This window comes from Procambarus clarkii, chromosome 32, assembly GCF_040958095.1.
Source record: "Procambarus clarkii isolate CNS0578487 chromosome 32, FALCON_Pclarkii_2.0, whole genome shotgun sequence".
Taxonomy (NCBI): Eukaryota; Metazoa; Arthropoda; class Malacostraca; order Decapoda; family Cambaridae; genus Procambarus; species Procambarus clarkii.
The window spans coordinates 8,781,704-8,804,800 of record NC_091181.1 but is presented as its reverse complement, the minus strand read 5'-3'; the positions used below and the strand labels follow the sequence as shown (position 1 = coordinate 8,804,800).

General features: G+C 39.5%; 1 protein-coding gene across 1 annotated transcript in view; it reads left to right on the top strand.

Annotated features, from left to right (window-relative positions):
* LOC123759550 (ionotropic receptor 93a-like) overlaps nucleotides 1-23,097 on the top strand; it is an 84,549-nt gene that overhangs the window by 740 nt on the left and 60,712 nt on the right. The window contains exons 2-3 of the mRNA XM_045744663.2: nucleotides 6,417-6,597; nucleotides 6,761-6,860. Coding sequence (XP_045600619.1) covers nucleotides 6,417-6,597; nucleotides 6,761-6,860 — 281 coding nt within the window. The remainder of the gene's footprint in view (nucleotides 1-6,416; nucleotides 6,598-6,760; nucleotides 6,861-23,097) is intronic.

Below are 23,097 nucleotides of genomic sequence, written 5' to 3'. Positions count from 1 at the left end.
AACCATTACCCACTCCCTTGCAAAATGCATTCCCAAATTATCTGATATTTCTATTAGAAAATAGGGAACATCAAATGATCTGGTGTTCCCTTCACTGAAATATAAGAAAAACAGTTAAAAAAAAATAAATAAAAAATAAAAAAATAAATTATACTTAGGAAATGAACGGTATAGTAAACAACACAGCTCAATTTCAACACAATGTCACATAAAAAAATTTAATCAAAATGAAAATCAATCGAAATCTATGAAAATTCAATTTGTCAATGAAATCAGAAACATTCAAAATGGAATCATAACAAATTTAGTATAGTGTGTGTCGCTCTTGCGTGCAACAGATGGCGCTGTTTCTTAAAAAGGAATTATTTTACCTATTAGAGATGTGGCATCTATACTTATACTTATGAAATGAACAGTATGGTAAACAACACAGCTCAATTTCAACACAATGTCACATAAAATAATTAAATCAAAAGGCAAATAAATCGAAATCTATGAAAATTCAATTTATCAATGCAGTTGGACACATTGAAATGGAATCGTAACATATTTAGTCTAGCGTGAGTTGCTATTATGTGCAACAAATGGTGTTGTTTAAAAAAAAAAAAACATATTTTTACCTATCACAGGTGTGGCATCTATTCAGTTGGTATATAAAAACACGCGTGTATTCGAATGAAACGTTGTGTCAAAATTTCAAAGAAATCGGTAAAGTGGTTTCGAAGATTTCCCTCCCATGAAAAACACACGGAAAATACAGTTTTTCAAACGAAGCATTTTTTTCCTGTCACAGACTTGACATCTATATAATATGTATATATAATCTCGCTTGGATGCGAATGCATCATTGTGTGAAAATTTCAAAGCAATCGGTGAAGAACTTTCGGAGATTAGTGATTTTCAACAAACGAACATTTACATTTTTATTTATATAGATAGATAAATAACATTAGGTTAGGCTAAGTTGAAATGTAGGGGTCTAGTGGTATATCATTTTTGTTCTCAACAGATTAGAAATTTTAAATATTGAAATTTTAATTACAGGAAGTATGGGCCATGGGCCCTATTTGAACATTTATAGAGCTTGCATAATTAAAAGCCATACATGCAGTTAGAAAGACCAGCCTAATTATAGTCTTCTTTGTTTAGTTTGATGGACCAGTCTGATCTGGTCCACTTTATGGGGGGTTCCAAGGACCAGATATATGTTTTTTACTTCATAACACTCTTTCCTGATCTAATTCTTTATGCAGAATATGAATTAAAAAAAACTCCAGTAAACTTCTTGTGGGGAATTCTGACTCGTGAGATATTATTTAATTTGTTTTAATTATTAATTAATTTATTTATCTAGAGAATTTTTATTTATGAGGTATAATTGACTCTTTTTCTTACAATAGCTTAGTGGACTGCATGTTTAATTGAGCGGATTGTGTGGATTTAAATTCTCCCACAAGTCATATCCCATCACAACTTGGGAAGGGGGTAATTAATTATAGTAGCCTATCAATCGAAAATTTATTGATTGATGCGAAAATTATACTAAGTGTTAATTTATTAATCTACTGGAGTTAGTTTGTACACCAATGCCTTATCTGATTTGAAGGCTTCAGTACGGGTAAAACTGCGGGCTTGTGGAAAATCTGCCAGATAAGGACCTCGTGGCCTATGGATCTGTTCCCTCGGTAAACAACCCGTTGAAGATGATTGGTCCCCAGGTGACCACATTAGATCTGCCAGAAGAATACAGTGTATCTACTGCAACTATACAGATATGGCACGTTCCAAATTATGGTTATTAGGATTTTACTGGACTGTGAGGTGCTCACCCTGGTTTGGGGGTTCTCCCGCCTCCTAACTGTAATGTCGTTAATAATATTAAAAGGCCTAGTAATAAAATTTAGACTGTTTAGGACAAACGGATAAGAGGTACTTTCGTTATTTAGAGGTTGTGACAGCTGAAGAACGTAGAGGATGACTCTGGTTACGAGTGCAAACGTTGTGCTTCTTTGGGCCATCTCACGAGAGCAGATTGTTTCAACATTGGCCGCCTCCCTCCTCCTTCCCGGCTGGTGACGTCACCAGAACTGGTTCAGTTTCTGTTTATTTATGGCCAAAGGTAGGGAGGCGTTTATTTTATTGATTGTTTTATTTGATCCAGTCACAGGTACCAGTTTTTTTTTAGTCATTTTAACTCTGGACTGGGAGTTTTAAGTTATTGATTTATATTGAATGTAGATATTTTAATGATGTGGCAATAATATTTCCCATGTTTAATGGAAAATTCCACTATAATCTCATTTTTTGAACGAGTTATTAAATGAATTTGTATTAATATTGGTTAATAGGTTAGTACAAGAACAGCAGTGCAATATCTGCATATTGTAACTAGGATTATTAAAGTAGGTCGGTGTTTTTCCTGACACTTCTAACTGGGTACTAATTAATCTTACAACTCTGAAGCTTCATATAATTTAAATATATACATCTCACTACTATGAATATACTAGGATGTCTATTGATACTTAGAAAATAAAGAATGAAACCCCAATGCACATGTTGTTGATGATGCTTAAGATTCAGTTACTCTGAACAAAATGTTTGAAGTAGCACGGGCTATGGTGAGCCTGTCGTGGAATTACCTGGCACAGGAGCTGGGCTTGCACATAGATGGGAAGAGTGTGTAGGCTCTGTCACGTAGTCTACTGCTGTGTAGAGAGGTTACAGAATGCTGGTATGCTATCGCAGCTCTCGCACACCTACTGAGAAGCCTCATATTAACATTCATTCATTCATTTATATTTAGGTTTTGGGCAGTGAGGCACCAGTTATATGATGACCTTACATGCAATACCAAACAACCAAACTGGAATATGAGTAACCTAGCCTATGAATTTGAAATAAATCTCTTGGTATGTTGTTATTTTACATATATTCAATAGAAAATTTAATTTATATCATAATATTTATATTTTTTAAATTTATATCAGAACTTGCCATGTAAGTATATGGCAAGTAAATAATTCAGCTATTGATTCTTCACTTACTTAGTTTGGGGTTAAGGCCCCACAATATAACCGATGCTCTAAATGAAACTGTTAGTGACATATAATAGTAATCATAATAATAATAATAATAATTAGTTTTATTATTATTATAATAATGCTAATTTGACATCACATTAATAACATATGAAACAGTCACAACTATCCTTGTTATGTGGAGACAAGGTGCTCGAGTCGACCTTCTGGTGGTGCACTCAATCCTCCATCTGCAGAGCTGAGCACAGTATTTTGTTACTGAAGCTGGGTAAATGTAGTGTCCCGGCTTGTGCCTAATTCTTCTTGTAGCACTTAGTAATGATATGTCCCTTGAAAAACACTTATGGATTGTATGACCAAAAACAAATTATAGTTCGTAATTCTGGGGAAACACCCACTGAAGGGCTCTGACGTGGCGTGGAGCTAAAACAACAGGTACTAGGGTTGGCGAGAGAATGGTGTCTGTCCATCTACTCAGCCGAGAGTTTGTGGAATATTGGTTTATTTAATTTAATGATTAATTTATCACTCGAGAAAAATCCGTAGGAGCCATGATGAGGATTCGAATTTATGGAGTGGGTAGTACCATGCACACTTCCCACACAATCAGGACACGACATGGTCAAAAAGATTGCAACCTGGAGTTCTGCTGAACACACGAGGGTTTCCGAAGGATTCTACAAAGTCGTAGCCTGATTGTCTTGGGCGTGTGTGAGGGACTACCCACTGAATAGGTTCAAGTTTTCATCACAGCTTCTACAGATTTTCACATTGATACATCACATTAGTGTGATTACTCTCTGTGTATTGAAAAATGGAACATCACAGGTTGAACATTCTTAGATGACAGCCACAGTGCATGTGGAAGATTGTGTGAAAACGCTGGTCCGGCTTCAGTGGAAGCCTCAGTAAACCCTCGTGTGTTCAGTAGAACTTAAGGTTGCATTCATTTTAACCATGTCATGACCCAATTGTCTGGGGAGTGTGCATGGGAACACCCACCTCATATCAATAAATAAATACCTTTATTTGTTGGAGGTATTTCCCCAACATATCAATCCCCAACGACACTAGTCAGTGGCAAGAGATGAAGCATTCATTTTCATCAAATCAGACACATTTAATGGAGAAAATGCAAGCCTGAAACATACAACACACTTGCATAAACGCACAAGTTATGTTGGGGAAATACCTCCCGACTTTCAACCCTTTTAACGATCTGTCATGGTGTAGCAGTTAGAGTACTGGTTATGCCAGTGTGTATGATGCACCTGGCTTTCTAAGGTTCGAGTCCTTCACAATGGAAGAGTTCTTGGTATTACGTTGGTAAATAGGGGTTCGACGTCCAGTGAAGCAATAATTCCCCCGGGCTGTGTAATTTTTATTATTTCTAGGAAATCTGCTGATGATTGTAGACTATAGTTGCTTGGAGTGTATGGAGTTAGGAGTTCGTTAAGTCTTTTTGCCAGGTGATAGGTTGGAGATGGTATTTGGCTTATTATTGGGTGTAATATGTTACCTGGTTTATGTGTCTCTACATTGCCATAGGCATATCCTACACTACACTCCAAGCAACTAAAGTCTTCATCATCAGCAGATTTCCTTACGCAAAATTACAAAGCCCGAAGGAATTATTGGTTCACTGAACGTCAAATCCATATTTACCAACGTTCCGGTCGACACCACCATAGAAATAACAGTGGACAGAGTATACAGAGACGAGAGCACCCACAAATTAGACATACCTGAGCCACACTTGAAGAGCCTTCTCGAGGCATGAACAAAGGAAGCCCCTTTCATCAGTCCGCAAGGGGACATGTATCTACTAATAGACGGATTAGAAATGGGCTTCCCCCTAGGAGTGTTATTCGCTAGTTTTTACATGGGGAACCATCGAAGGTAGAGTCTTCTGTAGTAGGCAAACACCAATGGTATACTGCCGTTATGTAGATGACATATTCGTCATAGTAAAAAACCCAGCTAACTAATTGATCTAAAAAGCCATATAGAGAGTTAGTACTCCGATTTACCCATGAAAAAAGTGAAAATAACAGTCTGCCATTCCTGGTTGTACTAATTACAAAAACAGGAGCCTCTCTACGCATCAGCGTATATACAAAGTCTACAAACATAGGATTATGACTAAACGGTAGGAGTGAGTGCCCCCAAAGATAGTGTTCTCAACGCTTATATTCGTTGAGCCTTTACCCACTGCTCTGAATGGAGCAACGCGAGTAAAGAGTTTGAAAGAATACCTCAAGTATTAGTGAACAATGGATATAGCAACAAAGAAATAAACACTACTATAAGACGACACCTAGACCGATGGTACAATCCTGAACCAAGAACAGAAGCCACAACACCTCCAATCAAATTATATTACAAATCAACCATGCACAATGAACATAAAAAATTGAAAGAATAATGAAAGAAATAATCCATAAAGGAGAAAAAAGCATAACTCCTAACCAAAACATAGACCTGATCATATTCTTTAAAACAAAGAAGACTACCGACCTCCTTGTTAAAAACAGCCTGAAGCCAACGGAGAACCCTTTACAGCAGGCAAACGTGGTATAAATATATACACTTGCCCCCACGAAGGATGCAGCCTTCAATCTAAGTACATAGGTATGACGTCGACCAAGCCTAAAGTTAAAGCATAACTTTAACGTATGCCACAGGAAAGCTGTACCACTACAGGGTCATCCAGGATCTGACCAGACATTATACATTTTTGTGCTGGCAGTGTAAAAAGAACTATACCAAATTCAGAGAGATTATCAAATTCATAAGATGTCAAATTCACCATTCAAATTCATGTGATCTTAGATAACAGGAATATCATACATACCAAATGTTTTTTTGACATATTCATACATTCTGGGTTTGAAGCCATTACCGCTGAATGTAATTACTTTATTATCCTCAATAATGTAATTAATTTTCATAATGGTAGTCGTAGTTTTCTAATATTTGTCTTGTCTGAAGCACTCAACATGAGGCAAAACTGTCACAGAGAACAGCATCTCTCTCCACTTTATCATATAGGAGAGGAACATTTGAATTTTATCACTCTTATTTATAGAGACTTAAGTGGCACTATTTGACTCAATGTAGTTCTTAAGGTTGCTTGTGTCACATCACTATGACATCAGAGCTTTAACAGGTGACACTTTGTTTTAAATAATATATAAAAATTACAGATACCACCTGATTTAACCTAGTTACACAAATTTCTACATTCTAACATTTATATTTAATATTCCCTGACTGTCATGTATGCTGCTTGTGGATGAATATGATAATAGATATCGAGTAACATCTTTAGGAGCAGAGATTTTGGTTTAGTTATCAACTTGCATATATCGACAGAGTGCAACATCTGGTGTATATAAAAAGGCCTGGGACCTAGAGGAGAAGGGTCGCATGCTCTACCAGCGGAGCACAGAGTTCCCGGAGAGTGTGGACAAGCTGTTGAGACCAGGACGCTCTGTGCTCATTCTTGAGGAGCTCACTGAGAAGGTCTTCGTAGCTCAGGACTTCTCAAACATAGGTCTCTTTCGTATTTGATTTCAACATTACTAATATTTTTGTAGTAGACATCAGAACGTTTAATTTATCTATTAAAAAATTGCAAAATATAATTGATCAAGTAGAAGCAATTTTCTGTAAAACATTTAAGGCAACTATTGTCTCGAGGTCTCTTCATCAAACAGGTCGTTGTGATTTCTATTTATCAAAAGAGCTTTTTCTGCCTCTGATGTTTGCCATGATCGGCCGCAAGAACAGTCCTCTGGTTCCTGTGCTCAGCGCCAGGTATGTACACCATTACTTATAGTACAGAGTGTGGTGTGTCAGTGGTGTGGACGCTGTCTGATGTGTTGCTACTTCTTGGCGGTGTTGTATGTGTCACTACTTGATCATGGCTGTGTTGTATGTGTCACTACTTGATCATGGCTGTGTTGTATGTGTCACTACTTCTTGGCTGTGTTGTATGTGTCACTACTTGATCATGGCTGTGTTGTATGTGTCACTACTTGATCATGGCTGTGTTGTATGTGTCACTACTTGATCATGGCTGTGTTGTATGTGTCACTACTTCTTGGCTGTGCTGTATGTGTCACTACTTCATCATGGATGTGTTGTATGTGTCACTACTTGATCATGGCTGTGTTGTATGTGTCACTACTTCGTGGCGGTGTTGTATGTGTCACTACATGATCATGGCTGTGTTGTATGTGTCACTACATGATCATGGCTGTGTTGTATGTGTCACTACTTCTTGGCTGTGTTGTATGTGTCACTACTTCATCATGGATGTGTTGTATGTGTCACTACTTGATCATGGCTGTGTTGTATGTGTCACTACTTCTTAGCTGTGTTGTATGTGTCACTACTTGATCATGGCTGTGTTGTATGTGTCACTACTTCTTGGCTGTGTTGTATGTGTCACTACTTGATCATGGCTGTGTTGTATGTGTCACTACTTCATCATGGCTGTGTTGTATGTTTCACTACTTCTTGGCTGTGTTGTATGTGTCACTACTTCATCATGGATGTGTTGTATGTGTCACTACTTGATCATGGCTGTGTTGTATGTGTCACTACTTGATCATGGCTGTGTTGTATGTGTCACTACTTCGTGGCGGTGTTGTATGTGTCACTACATGATCATGGCTGTGTTGTATGTGTCACTACATGATCATGGCTGTGTTGTATGTGTCACTACTTCGTGGCGGTGTTGTATGTGTCACTACATGATCATGGCTGTGTTGTATGTGTCACTACATGATCATGGCTGTGTTGTATGTGTCACTACTTCGTGGCGGTGTTGTATGTGTCACTACATGATCATGGCTGTGTTGTATGTGTCACTACATGATCATGGCTGTGTTGTGTGTGTCACTTCTCGATCGTGGCTGTGTTGTGTGTGTTACTTCTTGATCATGGCTGTGTTGTGTGTGTCACTTCTCGATCGTGGCTGTGTTGTGTGTGTTACTTCTTGATCATGGCTGTGTTGTGTGTGTCACTTCTTGATCATGACTGTGTTATGTGTTACTTCTTGATCATGGCTGTGTTGTGTGTGTTACTTCTTGATCATGGCTGTGTTGTGTGGACAGGGAATGCTCGTGGGGCACACTTCCCCCTTTCAACAGTTGGCACTCTTGGCCTCAAGTAAATAACATCTTTATTCGGTCAGGGATATAGTAAAAGCCTACAGTAGCATCCACCACTTTTCTAGGGTGAATTCATCACTCACAATAACAGCAATTTACACATTATTTACAATATATTAAAGTTAATTAAATTGTCACTTGTCACTTAAGCTAGATATTACTTAAAGGTCAAGCTTGTGGAACACGGACTCAACAACATTGGCGCACTAGATTTACAAGATGTTGTAAAGTTAGCTAGTCACGAACTTAGTTTGATAAAGTTTAGGAACATTGGTACACTAGACGGCAGCTGAAGTGAATCTAAGTGATGTGGTTAAGTTGTACTAAATGTGACGTTATCCAACTTTAAAGTCTCCATTGACTATCAAAATCGAAATCTCGATAGACTCAAGAACGTTAAAGTATCCAGTGCTGAGCAACTTCAAGGAACTCGACACAGACAAACTTACAAGTTACCGGGACTCCCTAAAAAAAAACCTACGTTCCTCAGGACTGGAAGAGTCAGCACTCATTGAAAAAGTTTGAGTTCCAATTAGCTTGACAAAACGAGTCCCCACATGGACAAATTTATAACGTCCCTTAAACCACGAAATTGTACATCAATTTAAAGGATATACGCTGATTACATGATAACTCAGATCCAAATTAAATCACAATCGTACCTTTCACCGACATGAATTGTATGTAATTTTAATTAAGCTCCTGAGAACTCAATACTGTACAAGTGAAACCTTCCATGGAGCTCAGACCGGTGTGGCGGGCCTCTACCCAGCCCCACTGGTCACCTCGGCCACTACCAACTGTGAATGAATAATTCCACCCTCTCGGGGTACTCATTCACTCGGGGTACAAATATTACATTCTGTAGTACTCACTTCACTAGAACATTCGCAGAAGTTCATTAAATATAATAATAACAAACCATAATAATAATTCATGAAACAACCACCTGGGTTGGCTGCCCTGAATCATGACTGACACACAAACAGGCACTCACACTCTCGCACGCTGGCCAGGGGTCTCACAAGTCCCTCAACAATGAGTTAGCTGGTTAACAAGGCACCCAAAACATATATTTATTTATTTATTTATTTATATACAAGAAGGTACATTGGGTTTGTGAGAATACATAGCATAGTACAGTAATTACACTCTTGTAAAGCCACTAGTACGCGCAGCGTTTCGGGCAGGTCCTTAATCTAACAGATAATTTTAAGTAGGTAAATTCTATCAGAATTAATAAAATGATAACAAATACATTGCAAGAAAAAAAAAAGGAGATGAGAGAGATTAGTAAGTATATTAAAGCACATTGGTATATTAAAGCTCTGATTGATTACATTGACAGCTTGATTGGTAATTTAAACAAGATTAATAGACACTATACATCAGATTGTTAGCACATATAAGAAGACAACAATGATCACAATGAAAAAGATGTTCAGATTGGGTACATAAAGATTGGGAGATTGGGTAGCAATAGATACAGTGCAATTTTAAAGCAAAATGTAAAACAACTATGAAGATGAAATTAGGTACTTTTTAGTATTGTTTTTGAATGACGCAAAAGTTGGACAGCTTTTGAATTCAATAGGGAGTGAGTTCCATAGATTGGGTCCCTTTATTTGCATAGAGTGTTTACACAGATTAAGTTTGACTCTGGGGATATCAAAGAGATATTTATTTCTGGTGTGGTGATAATGGGTCCTATTACATCTGTCCAGGGAGAGTTTCAGAGCAGGATTTGCATTTAAGAACAGGGTTTTGTAAATGTAGTTGACACAAGAGAATTTGTGGAGTGAGATTATGTTTAGCATGTTTAGGGAGTTAAACAAGGGGGCTGAGTGTTGTCTGAAAGCAGAATTTGTTATTATTACACATATATTATATATCAACATATTGATATTATTTATTATTACATATTAATATCAACATTGATATTATATATCAACAACACCTTGAAACATTTAATAGTCCGCTGTACATACAGACACATAGTACATCCACACAAAGTATACAAATATATATGGTCACTTAACAATATATTTATAAATTTATTATTATTAACATCTTTATTGACAAAATTAATTACAATTTATCCTAATCATAGGATTTCAATTAAGCCTTAATAAAGTGAGGATAATGCTGGTATTCACTGTCACGCAGGACAGAGGGTCATACACAAGACAATAAGTGTGAGTTGTAGGCTGAAGCACATGTATATCATGGTTGCAATCAATGTTTTAATGTATGAATATGTGGAAACAACTTTTATTGTGCACTGCCACACAATGGCAGGGATGGGTTCATAAGTGATACAGCTTAGAATTAATATAAATAAAATTGTGCTTCATTCTTTAATATGGACAAGTAAATTACGGATAAATTTTCAGGATGTCGTCCAGAACACCTAAGTCAATGAAATAAATAAACAGTTGGTGGTACAAGAGGCCAGGAGGTCTAAAGTCTTTTACAGTTCCACATTCAACAATATAGTGTTCTAGTGAATGCTTTAAAGGTTTATCACAGAGTTTACAATCTGAGTATTCTGGTAGTGGCTCAGCCTCACTAACCTGCCAGATCTGTCTATAGCCAAGGCGAATTCGCGCAATGACTATATCACATTGCCTGGTTCGGTTACTGTGCTGACCATACAAATACCTATTATTACAAAACTTGTCATAACTTTTAATACTGCAGCTTTCAGGTCTCTAGGCATTTCTTAGTTCTTCTAAATCTGAATTAATTTCTTTAATTTGTATGATTCTAATAATTTCATAAGATAGTCCAAAGTCATAATCAATGTTTTCTTTCCTGCAAGCCTCATTGATCTACAAAGTCATGTTTTCCAACTCCAACATAGGATGGGATCCACACAAATAGTTACAATAATTATTGTACAATAATATTGTACAATAGTTATTATCATTGGCAAAAATTAAATTCCATTTAATATTACAAGCTACTTCAGACATACATTATGATGGGTTATTTAAGGACTGCAGAGCACTTTTAAAGTCACAGAAAATAACTCCACCACCATTGAGCTTTAGGTACTCAGTGGCTAGATAAATACCCAATAGCTCAGTCTGTGTCGTGCTTGCCCAGTTTTTCAGTCTCTGTGAACTAGACATGATCATTTCATTCCCTTTATATACTGCACATGCACAACCTGTTCTACCAGTACCTAACTGCACAGAGCCATCAGTAAAGGCATAGGATTCAGTCGGTTTGAGATTTTGAAGATGACTGTCAAAAGTTTCTAATGTTATACATCTCATAGTTTCAGTGTTATACATTTGTTTTACATTGAAGGGGGTATAATGTATAGAAACCTGCACATCTTTCCAAGGGGGAATATAGTGAACAGAGTTATCAGGATTAGGAGACACATTATAGATTATAGGCACAACAACTGAGCCACACACTGTAAGGAACATTTTGCGGTGGATTGAGGGAACAGTCAGAATTGTTTAGAATGGATCTCAATTTAATTTGATTAGAGCTAGGGGACCATTATTTTTCAAAGTTTTGGCGCAAAACATAGTACTAAGTAGGACTATTCTTTCGTAAATGGAACATAATTTTAGTTCCTTTCTCATATTAACAATTTTGACAGTTCTAGGATAACCTAGGATGATGTGCATGGCATCATTCTGTACTACATCTAATCCTTGTAATTGTTTAGGAGAAAAATTAAGACGCAAGGCATAATAATCAACAACAGACCGTATAAAGGCAATATAAAAATTACGAGCATATTTTATGTTAATGCTAAATCCTTTGCCCACGAGAGTTTTGAGAGGTTTAAGACGCTCAACAAGTTTTTTGAGTAGGTTGCTGATGAGATTTGTATCAATACCCCTGACTCCAAGATATTTATAAGACTCACAAGTCTCCATGGGCACTCCATTAATAGTATAGTTAAGATGAAGAGAATGGGGAACAAGAACCCTTGTTTTATCAAAAGAGATTATGAGGCCGCATTCTACTACTTTCTTGGAGAATGCATCTGTTATGAAAATCTTACTTGTTATGGGGAGTATGGAGTATTAATGAGAAGGGCCAATAGCTAGAATCAAGATGTATCAAAAATAGTGGAATAGATAGGCCCGGCCCCCAAGGAACGTAGGTTCCTGTTAATGCTTCAAAGTTTTAGAAACAGATCTGCTGTTTAGTATACAATCATCTACACCACTTCAACAGGATTAATGGATACACCTCAAATACTAACTTATTTATTAAACCCTCTAATAACCCCCCCATATACATTCCTCTATCTTATTTTAGCTACCTTGGTCCACTTAGGCAGGATACAAGGCTTACACTTGGAAAAAACTAGGGTAACGTCTACTTGAAGAGAGGCACATGAAAGACTTGAAGCAGCCTAGGGTAGCTAAGCCCCACGTGGTACCCTAGTCACAACACAAACACTTACGGATGCCCAAAACACTGGCTTATACTACCCAATACTTATAAATAAAACACACACACCTAGCTAGTACCACGATACCTTAATATTAATTAACTTATCTGAGAAATAACCCCAGCATGGGGTAAGGGAAGAGAGGAGTAGTAAGAGGAGGAGACAGAGCCACACAGGAGAGATGTTAACCCAAGCACAGTAGTCCAGAGAAGAAGGAAGCAGCCTCTGTGTTCCCTTACTCTGATCGCTGCCGGTCGGATACTCAGCTAATCGTACAGCAGCCATCATTCCAAGTTTACTCAGACATACTTTACTAGTTACTTAAATCCTTTCTAAACATAGCTGATAACTAGTTCAATATTATATTTAATAATCAACAAGCCCAGAGTCTTAATGATGTGTGAGAAACAAGATTAGTCTTATGTCTGGCAAGGAAGATAGGAGCAAAAAGGCATCAGCAGTCCTATCAATTAATGTAAAGTAATTATTTAGAGCTCAATTTGACCTCTGGTTTCCAACTAAGGAACTCAGGGTCATAACACTACTCCCCCCTTCAGAGAAAAAAATGTGGCTACTAGAATAGTAGTCATATTTTTTGTAAGAGCATACAGAGAATAAAAAGGAAAATCTATGTAATAAAAGAAAATCAACCAAAAACTAAAATTTCTCTGCAAAAAAAAGCACAAAGGAATTCTCTGAAAGAAAAAGTACACAAAAAATAAATTTTCTTAAAGAAAAGGCACACACAAAATGGAATTCTCTGAAAGAAAAAGCACATACAAAAAAAAACAAAAAACAAAAACGGGGAAGTAAATAAATTTGACACGGAATATTTAATGTCACAGGAGAACCTAAAAAAAATAACTAAAGCATGACAGTTGGTATATGGCTTCCTGTGGCTCAGATGAATGTTACTCAGGTTACCGGGACAGTGCATTGGCTATCACGTTGAGCCGGCCTGATCGATGGATAATGGAAAGACTGAAGTCCTGTAGGTACAATACCCACCTGAGGATGTGTTTATTTTTCTCCTTCATCTGGTTTAAGAACACTAGTGGGTTATGGTTCGTGTATACTTCCACTATATTACCTGTTAGATATACTTCAAACTTTTTACATGTAAACACTAGCGCCAATGCTTCTTTTTCTACCACTGAATAATTGTGTTGCACCTTGTTAAATTTCACAGAGTAATAGTATACTGGGTGGTCCACTTGATCATTCCCAATTTGCAACAACACTGCACCAGCACCCGAGTCAGACACGTCAACATGAGTTTTAAACGGTCAGTCAAACCTTGGACTAGCGAGCACTGGGGCGGAAGCTAAGATCAATTTCAAATTTTTTAATGCCTGTGCACAGTCTGTTGACCACTTAAATTTAATGGCCATCAGCAACAAGTCCGTGAGAGGAGTGGCGACACTGGAAAAGTTCTGACAAAAGCTTCGGCAGTACGCACACATACTGATAAACGTTTGAATGTTCTTTTTAGACCGGAGCACTGGATACTCCAGAATGACACTGATTTTATCTTGCCAAGGTAACACTTTTCCTTGGCCCACTTCGTAAATGAGGTACGTCACTGTGCCTTGGCCAAAATGACACTTTTTTGCATTTAGAGTTAAATTTCCACTTTTCAAAACTGTGAACAACTGGCATAACCTAGATATGTGGTCAGCCCAATTACTATCAAAGAGCACAATGTCATCTAAATACATCCGACAATTTGACACATTAGCGAGCAGAGAGTTCATTAGCCTCTGGAATGTGGCAAGGGCATTACGCAAGCCGAACGGTAACACTTGATACTCGAAGACACCATCGGGTGTTACAAAAGCAGTTAGTTGCTTGGCACATTCTGTGAGCAGGATCTGATAGTAACCTCTCGAGAGATCGAATTTCGAGACGAACATGGCGTTTCCGATCTCGTCAATGCAGTCTTCTAGGAGGGGCAGCAGATAGGCATCCACAATGGTCACCTTGTTGAGCTGCCGATAGTCGGTGCATAATCACCAGGAGCCGTATGGTTTGGGGACCAAAAGGCAGGCCGAGCACCAAGAGCCCTGGCTCTGCTGAATGAGGCCGTGCTGGAGCAGGAAGTCGACTTCGTTCCACACGATGGCCTTTTTTCCGAACTTATCCGATAGGGTTGAAGACGAATGGGGGTGTAGTCCGTCAACTTGACATCATGGTAGATGGCATCAGTCTGGGTCAGGACCTCCCCGAACAGACTAGAGAATTCGTCAAGCAACGACTGCACCTCTTCACGTTGGGCCATCTGCAAATGGGACAGTCCCTCCTCCACAGCATTCACAGAACTAGAATTATTGAGAATGAGATTAGTTGGTTCCCCAGAACAATCATCCCCTCCCTCACTAGAAAAGGAAACATTGGTTAGTGCAACGGGCCTGGGGCCCTGGAACTTCTTCAGTCAATTGAAGTGTACGAGCATCACCTGGTTACGCTTGTCTGGGGTGCCTCACTTTGTACGTGAGGTCCCCAGCCTTTTCTGTCACAACATATGGGCCTTCGTACTTGTGACATATTGTTCCCTAGTTGAGGCTTTAATACCAGGACAGGGTCACCAGGCTGAAATACCTGCAACTTAGCCTTAGCATCGTGTCGTTCTTTCATATTATCGTGGGCCTTCCCAAGATACTTTAGTGCAGCCGCCTTGCAGTCCCCGAGTCTCTGTTGGTGTTGCGCAAAGAAAGCCGAACCTTCAGTCAACGTTACGTTGCCTAACAGATTCTCCTGTATCATTTGCAAGGTTCCACGAACTTTATAGCCAAAGACTAACTCAATAGGAGAACAACCCAGTGAACTTTGTAGCCCCTCTCGAGCAGCAAACAAACCATAAGGCAGGTTCTCATCCCAGAAATTGTGGGAATTCTCGCACAATGTCTTCAACATCTGCTTAAGTGTTTGATGGAACTGCTCAATTACCCCTGACTCTGTGGATGGTATGGGCTAGAAACCTTATGAGTTATTCCATGGTTCTTACAGAATTGTTAAAAAATGTCAGACTTAATATTAGTACCATTGTCTGTTTGCACGACCCGAGGCAGTCCAAAAGTAGAAAAAAATTGCAACATACGAGCAACAACAGTCGTTGCTCGGATATTCCTTACAGCAAAAGCCTCTGGGTAACAGGTCATGATACACATCATCGTGATTAGGTAGCTATTATCAGACTTAGTTCTAGGTAATGGACCAACACAGTCCATTACCACATGAGAAAATGGTTCCTCTGGCATGACAATAGGCCTTAGAGGACTTAAGTGTCTAACCAGACACTTTAGGTGGTGTCTGGTTAGGTTTCCCAACAAGCTGACAAGGAATACATGAGTTACCAAATTTTGCCACATCGTTTTTCAGCTTGGGCCAATAAAAATGTTTAAAAATTTTGTGATAAGTAATATTAATACCTTGATGTCCCCCCATAGGATCATCATAAGCAGCTGCCAAAACTTTCTCTCTATAGCAGGTAGGCAACATAACCTGGTGGACTATCTTCCACTCATTTGACAAGGGAGAACTCTGTGGTCTCCATTTTCTCATCAAAATCTGATCATTGCAATAGTACCCAGTTGCTGCATCTACAATCTCCTCCTTAGAAAGAGCTACATCATGACACTCTCCAAGACTGGGGTCAGTTTTCTGTAAATCACTCAAGGAGGCGTCCATGCCTTGGTCAGATGCTATTGGCCGAGGCTCAACAGTTTTCTCTTCCACCTCCTCACTACTATCGGTACAAGGCGATGGTAGGCTCTCCACAATGTCCTCTGCCTCGTCACTGAGTCGGGCCATGAATGTGTCCGCAAGGTCCACTTGGCTTTCACCACTCGGAAAGTTCCTCGTGTCCTCGGGATTTACCACCTTGGCAAGCACAGAGCTGCCCTTACATTTAAGTCCCATAGACCTGTTCACCGCGCACGCAGGGTACACAACATTATCCTCTGCGGCGGGTAGATCCAGGAAACCTTAGGGGTAGGCAACGTAATAGGCAGCCTGGAGTTCCCTACCTTATCCCCTGCTAAATCATTACCCAATATTACATCAACATTAGGGAAAGGTAGGTAAGAAGTGATTCCGACTGTGCAAACACCCTTGTGGAAGTCAGATTCCAGGGTAACCTTACGGATGGGTACTGCTCGAGTATCACTAGTGACTCCCTCGACCAGTACTACCTCTCCAGTGTCGAGAGTGTTGGCACCTTGCAACGCACTCTCCAAGATTAAAGTCTGGATGGCACCGGTGTCTCGGAAGATCACGTCATTCCAGGAAGAACCCTCAGACAAAAGTCTCCTCTTCCACAAGAATTGGGTAAGCAGGTCCAACCACTGTGGGCTGGAGGTCTTACTTCTTAACCCTTCAAAAGGCCTCAAGCCCTGTGTCACATCAAGAGCATTGGTCTTTTTTCCAGGTGCAGTTGGCAACAACAGCTAGTAATGTGGTTTGCATGCTTACAGTGACCACAGACTCGTTGGGGAGAAGAGACATTACTTACAGGATTGCCCTTTGGTTCACCCTTAGGTGCCATGGGGCTAGACAATTTAACAGGGTTAGTTATGTCTGAAACAGAAAGTGCATTAGTTATAGGGTTAGAATGGGCTGGTCTGGACTGGCTGTGGGGTATAAGTTTTGTTACTATGTGGGCTATAATTATTTTTATTGGGACATTTGCCTGTCAACTGGTAGTTCTCTGCCATCTTGGCCAAATCCATAATATTAGAATCTACCTCTGTCCCTCTTCGAAGGTACCGTGCTACAGGCTCTGGCATATTATCTATAAGATTCCCCGCTAAAACTAAATTTATGAGTGATTCGTATGTTTCTGTTTTAGCTGAGCAAATCCATTTTTCAAACAATCTTATTTGGTCATTAGCAAATTCAGTGAGAGGTTGGTTGTGAGTAGGCCTAAGGTTGCAATAAGCTTGGTGGTGAGCTTCAGGTGAAATTTCATATGTCCTCAAGATCCGTTCCCTGACTTTACTATAATCAAAACAATCGTCGTCAGGCATGTTTATAAAATATCTTGGGCCTTACCTCTAAGTCTTCCCTGTAGGATTTTCACCCACTCTTCCTCTGGCCAGTTCGTGGACATGGCCAGTCTCTGAAAATGGTTGGAAAACCTTTCAGTGTCTGACTCTGAGAATTCAGGCAAGTTATGTTTTTTATCATAATGCCTGGGGTTCGAGTCCCCGGCAGATGGTGGTACAGCGGTATTTGCTCTAATTCTTTCTGCCTCATTTTTGAGCCTTTGCTAATCAACTTTAGCATTTTGCTCTAACAATTTTGCCTCTTGCTCTGCTACTCTTGCCTTTTGCTCTGCCAGTCTTAACTGGGCTAGTTGTAATTCTAGCTCCATATTCCTACTAGCTACACTTTCCGCTGGACTGGGCTGGCATCAAGGTGTATCACTTGGCAATAGTTCTTGGTCTATTCAATGTTGTAAGATTTCATTCACCAAGGTTCACTTTTTATCAGTGTCCTTTAACTCGAGGCCAAATTCCTTGCCTAACAATACTAAATTAGATTTGGTTAGTTTCTTAATCTCTACCACTGAAGGGTCATCTGCCAGTTCCTGCAATTTAGCTGCCATCACTAATTAATCTAGCACCTAGCCAAAGGTAAAAAAAAAAAATGGGAAAAATAAAAATTTGCACGGCCCCTATCACAAGGCCACACTTACCTCAATCGTGAAGTGATCCAGCTGGGTGTCCAGTCAGTGCATGATGTATCCTTTGCTAGATGAGCTGGGCTCTAGGCTAACACACAACCGTTCTGCAGAAAGCAAGAATTTTAGTTTTGGCACTCAAAAATCAAATTTTTACAATTAAATAGCTCCTCCCGGACAGGCCCCCACTTGTTATGAAAATGTTACTTGTCATGGGGAGTATGGAGTATTAATGAGAAGGGCCAATAGCTAGAATCAAGATGCATAAAAAATAGTGGAATAGATAGGCCCGGCCCCCAAGGAACATAGGTTCCTGTTAATGTTTCAAGGTTTTAGAAACAGGTCTGCTGTCTAGTATACAATCACCTACACCACTTCAACAGGATTAATTGATACACCTCAAATACTAACTTATTTATTAAACCCTCTAATAACCCCCATATACATTACTATAATAACAACACTTTACCACTCTGTCTTACATTAACTACCTTGGTCCACTTAGGCAGGATACAAGGCTTACACTTGGACAAAACTAGGGTAAAGTCTACTTGAAGAGAGGCACATGAAAGGCTTGAAGCAGCCTGGGGTAGCTAAGCCCCACGTGGTACGCTAGTCACAACACAAACACTTAGGGATGCCCAAAACACTGGCTTATACTACCCAATACTTATAAATAAAACACACACACCTAGCTAGTAGCACGATACCTTAATACTAATTAACTTATCTGAGAAATAACCCCAGCATGGGGTAAGGGAAGAGGGGCGTAGGAAGAGGTGTATCCATTAATCCTGTTAAATTGTGTAGGTTATTGTCGTCTAGACAACAGATCTGTTTCTAAAACCTTGAAGCATTAACAGGAACCTATGTTCCTTGGGGGCCGGGCCTATCTATTCCACTATTTTTGATACATCTTGATTCTAGCTATTGGCCTTTCTCATTAATACTCCATACTCCCCATAACAAGTAATAAATTCATAACAAGAAGTAACACTTGTAGCCTTGGTTTACTTTGTGCCATAATACAAATATCATCAGCATAACATATAACAGTTTCAGTAGGTTGTACAGGTATGTCATGGATAAGTTTGTTCATAAGTATATTGAAGAGCATAGGGCTTAGGATTACGACACCACCTTGAGGTGTCCCTAGTTCGAATGAATCTGTTCTTGTACTTTTAACTCCTTTAAATAGGACACTAGCACGCCTGTTGGATAGGTAGCTCTTTAACCAACTCAGAAGATTACCTTTGATTCCAAATTCAGCAAGTTGCTCTAATATTATTTCGCCATTCGCTACATCGAAAGCTGACTTTAGGTCAGCTGGCTGCCTTTGTCCCATTCTGGGAGTGTACAAAATATTCAGCAAAGCATGTTTGTGTGCTACACTTGGGCATAAACCCATATACGTTAGGAGCCAATTTATCTTTGACCTGAAACATAACACGATTGAGAACAATTCTCCCCAAGACTTTACACATGCAAGATGTAAGGGAAATGGGTCTGAATTTTTAAAAGGACATTATTTGTGTCCAGACTTCGAGTCTTCAAGTTCGACTCCCTCACACTGATGGCCACGCGAGTCTCACACTTCCAAAATAAAATGGCTGTATCTTTTGTCATGCTCTCGACACTTATCAGGCATATCCCCCGTATGCACAACCATCCAAGATTTCATACTTTCAAATCTGCTCAACGGCATGCACAATAAACTGCCTCCAGCAGTAAGGGAAGGGAACTATGAGGGAAAAAGCGCAAAGCCATTACTGCTGTATAGCACTTGGAAGGGGTCAGGATAAGGATGTGGGGAAGGAATGGTGCCCAACCACTTGGACTGTTGGGGATTGAACGCCGACCTGCGGGAATCAAGACCGTCGCTCTACCCTCCAAGTAGGGTAAGTATACTCCAGCAACAAGAATACAAATTAATCATATGTCGGTGGATTTAGGAGAAAAACATTTTGAGTACTTTATGGTGAAACTTTTCAGTTATCTTGGACATATGTTGGTGCATACAGATGATAAACATTTTGAGAGCGCCATGTTGGGACAATATTGGCGCATACTGCTGTAAATGTTAGGTACAGGAAATGCCTGAATTTTGTGGTATCTTTAAACAAATAATATGGAGCCTTTCTATTATCATGGCTTCCAAGGTGCTGGCTTGGTCTATATAAATACCTAACTTTTACTATAGAACAGATCATTAAAATATAACTTAAATACTGATGAATATTTCTAACAGAAACACATTTCCAGGAGTGCTGAATCTCTGGGATGAACAGCAGATGAGGATGAACCTCACTCTGGGCACTCGTGAGGTTCATCCCCATATAGTGTCTGAGCGGTAATAACCTCTAACTCAAGGTAATAGAGAATTAGAGGTAATAACCTCTAACCCAAGTAGCCAAGCAACCAAACACGCGACGGTCACAAGAAAAGCAAATGTAGAACTCCCCTGGCCTGCGAACTGGGAAAGAAAATGGAGAATCACCACTAATCCAGATAAGGACGATCGGTTGCATGGGCTACACAATCGAAAATTAAGGTGGGGTGTGGATCAGGGATGAACCCATTGCCATCTCAAATTCCAACATAGTGCTTGGGTACAACTACGGGCTATTCATGCCTGTGCCACCTCCTGGGTGGCTTAATCTTCATCAATCAGTCTTGGGTACAACTTCAACAGACTACTCAACTCCACTCGGTACGCCTCTGAGAAGACAGCAGAAGCCAATGGATCCCTGGCGAAGCTCTTCCGCTTCATAAAAGCCCCATCTCACGTCAAGCTCCACCAGTACAGGATGATCATAAGGCCTAGTCTCGAGCATCCTTACATCCCCCTCTGAACCTAACAACCACAACCAACATACTGAAGATCCAACGGGTCTAAAGCAAAGCACTCCGCTTTGCGACGGGTCTGACGCTGGCGGACAGGGTACGGACAGACCAGATCCACAGAGCTTTCAACATGAGGTCAATGAATATCAGGTTCAACTACTGTGCAAGAAAGCAGCTGTACTGCACGAAGCACTTTTATGTCCCAGACCGTGAAGAACCTTACGAATCAAAAAACACAGCCAGCAACTATGAGATCCATGAACGGCCGCACATAACCAGAAGAATCACTCTCCAACAAAAAGGAATCAGACTCATCCACCATCAATCCTTCCCAAGACCTCAAATATTACATAAGAAGAACATAAGAACATAAGAACAAAGGTAACTGCAGAAGGCCAATTGGCCCATACGAGGCAGCTCCTATTCTATAACCACCCAATCCCACTCATATACTTGTCCAACCCGTGCTTGAAACAATCGAGGGACCCCACCTCCACAATGTTACGCGGCAATTGGTTCCACAAATCAACAACCCTGTTACTGAACCAGTATTTACCCAAGTCTTTCCTAAATCTAAACTTATCCAATTTATACCCATTGTTTCGTGTTCTGTCCTGTGTTGATACTTTTAATACCCTATTAATATCCCCCCGGTTATGTCCATTCATCCACTTGTAAACCTCTATCATGTCACCCCTAACTCTTCGCCTTTCCAGTGAATGCAACTTAAGCTTTGTTAATCTTTCTTCATATGAAAGATTTCTAATTTGGGGAATTAACTTAGTCATCCTACGCTGGACACGTTCAAGTGAATTTATATCCATTCTATAATATGGCGACCAAAACTGAACTGCATAATCTAAATGGGGCCTAACTAGAGCAAGATATAGCTTGAGAACCACACCAGGTGTCTTGTTACTAACGCTGCGATTAATAAATCCAAGTGTCCGATTTGCCTTATTACGAACATTTATGCATTGATCCTTTTGTTTTAAATTCTTACTAATCATAACTCCCAGATCCCTTTCGCAATCCGACTTCGCAATCACAACACCATCTAGCTCGTATCTTGTAACTCTATCATCATTACCTAACCTCAGAACTTTACATTTATCAGCATTAAACTGCATCTGCCAATCCTTTGACCATTTCAAAACCCTATCTAGATCAACTTGAAGTGATAGTGAGTCCTCCTCCGAATTAATTTCCCTACCGATTTTCGTATCATCGGCAAATTTGCAAATGTTGCTACTCAAACCTGAATCTAAATCATTTATATATATTATAAACAACAGAGGTCCCAGGACAGAGCCTTGAGGCACTCCACTTACAACATTTTCCCACTCTGACTTGATTCCATTTATACTAACTCTCTGTTTCCTTTGGTATAGCCATGCCCTAATCCAGCTTAATATAGCACCCCCAATACCATGAGACTCTATTTTTTTAATCAGTCTTTCATGTGGCACTGTATCAAAAGCTTTGCTAAAGTCAAGGTATACAACATCGCAATCCTTACCACTATCAACTGCCTCAACAATGCTAGAATAAAAAGATAACAAATTTGTTAAACATGAACGGCCATTTATAAAACCATGTTGCGACTCAATTATTAATTTATGTTTTTCAAGATGAAGACGAATTTTATTTGCTATTATAGATTCGAGTAACTTTCCCACAATAGACGTTAGGCTAATTGGTCGATAGTTAGACGCAAGTGATCTATCTCCTTTCTTAAAAACTGGTATCACATTAGCAACTTTCCAAAACTCTGGCACTCTGCCTGACTCTATTGATTTATTAAATATGGTTGACAGTGGGTCACAAAGCTCCTCTTTGCATTCTTTAAGCACCCTAGCAAACACTTCATCCGGCCCTGGGGATTTGTTTGGTTTGAGTTTTACTATTTGTTTAAGAACATCCTCC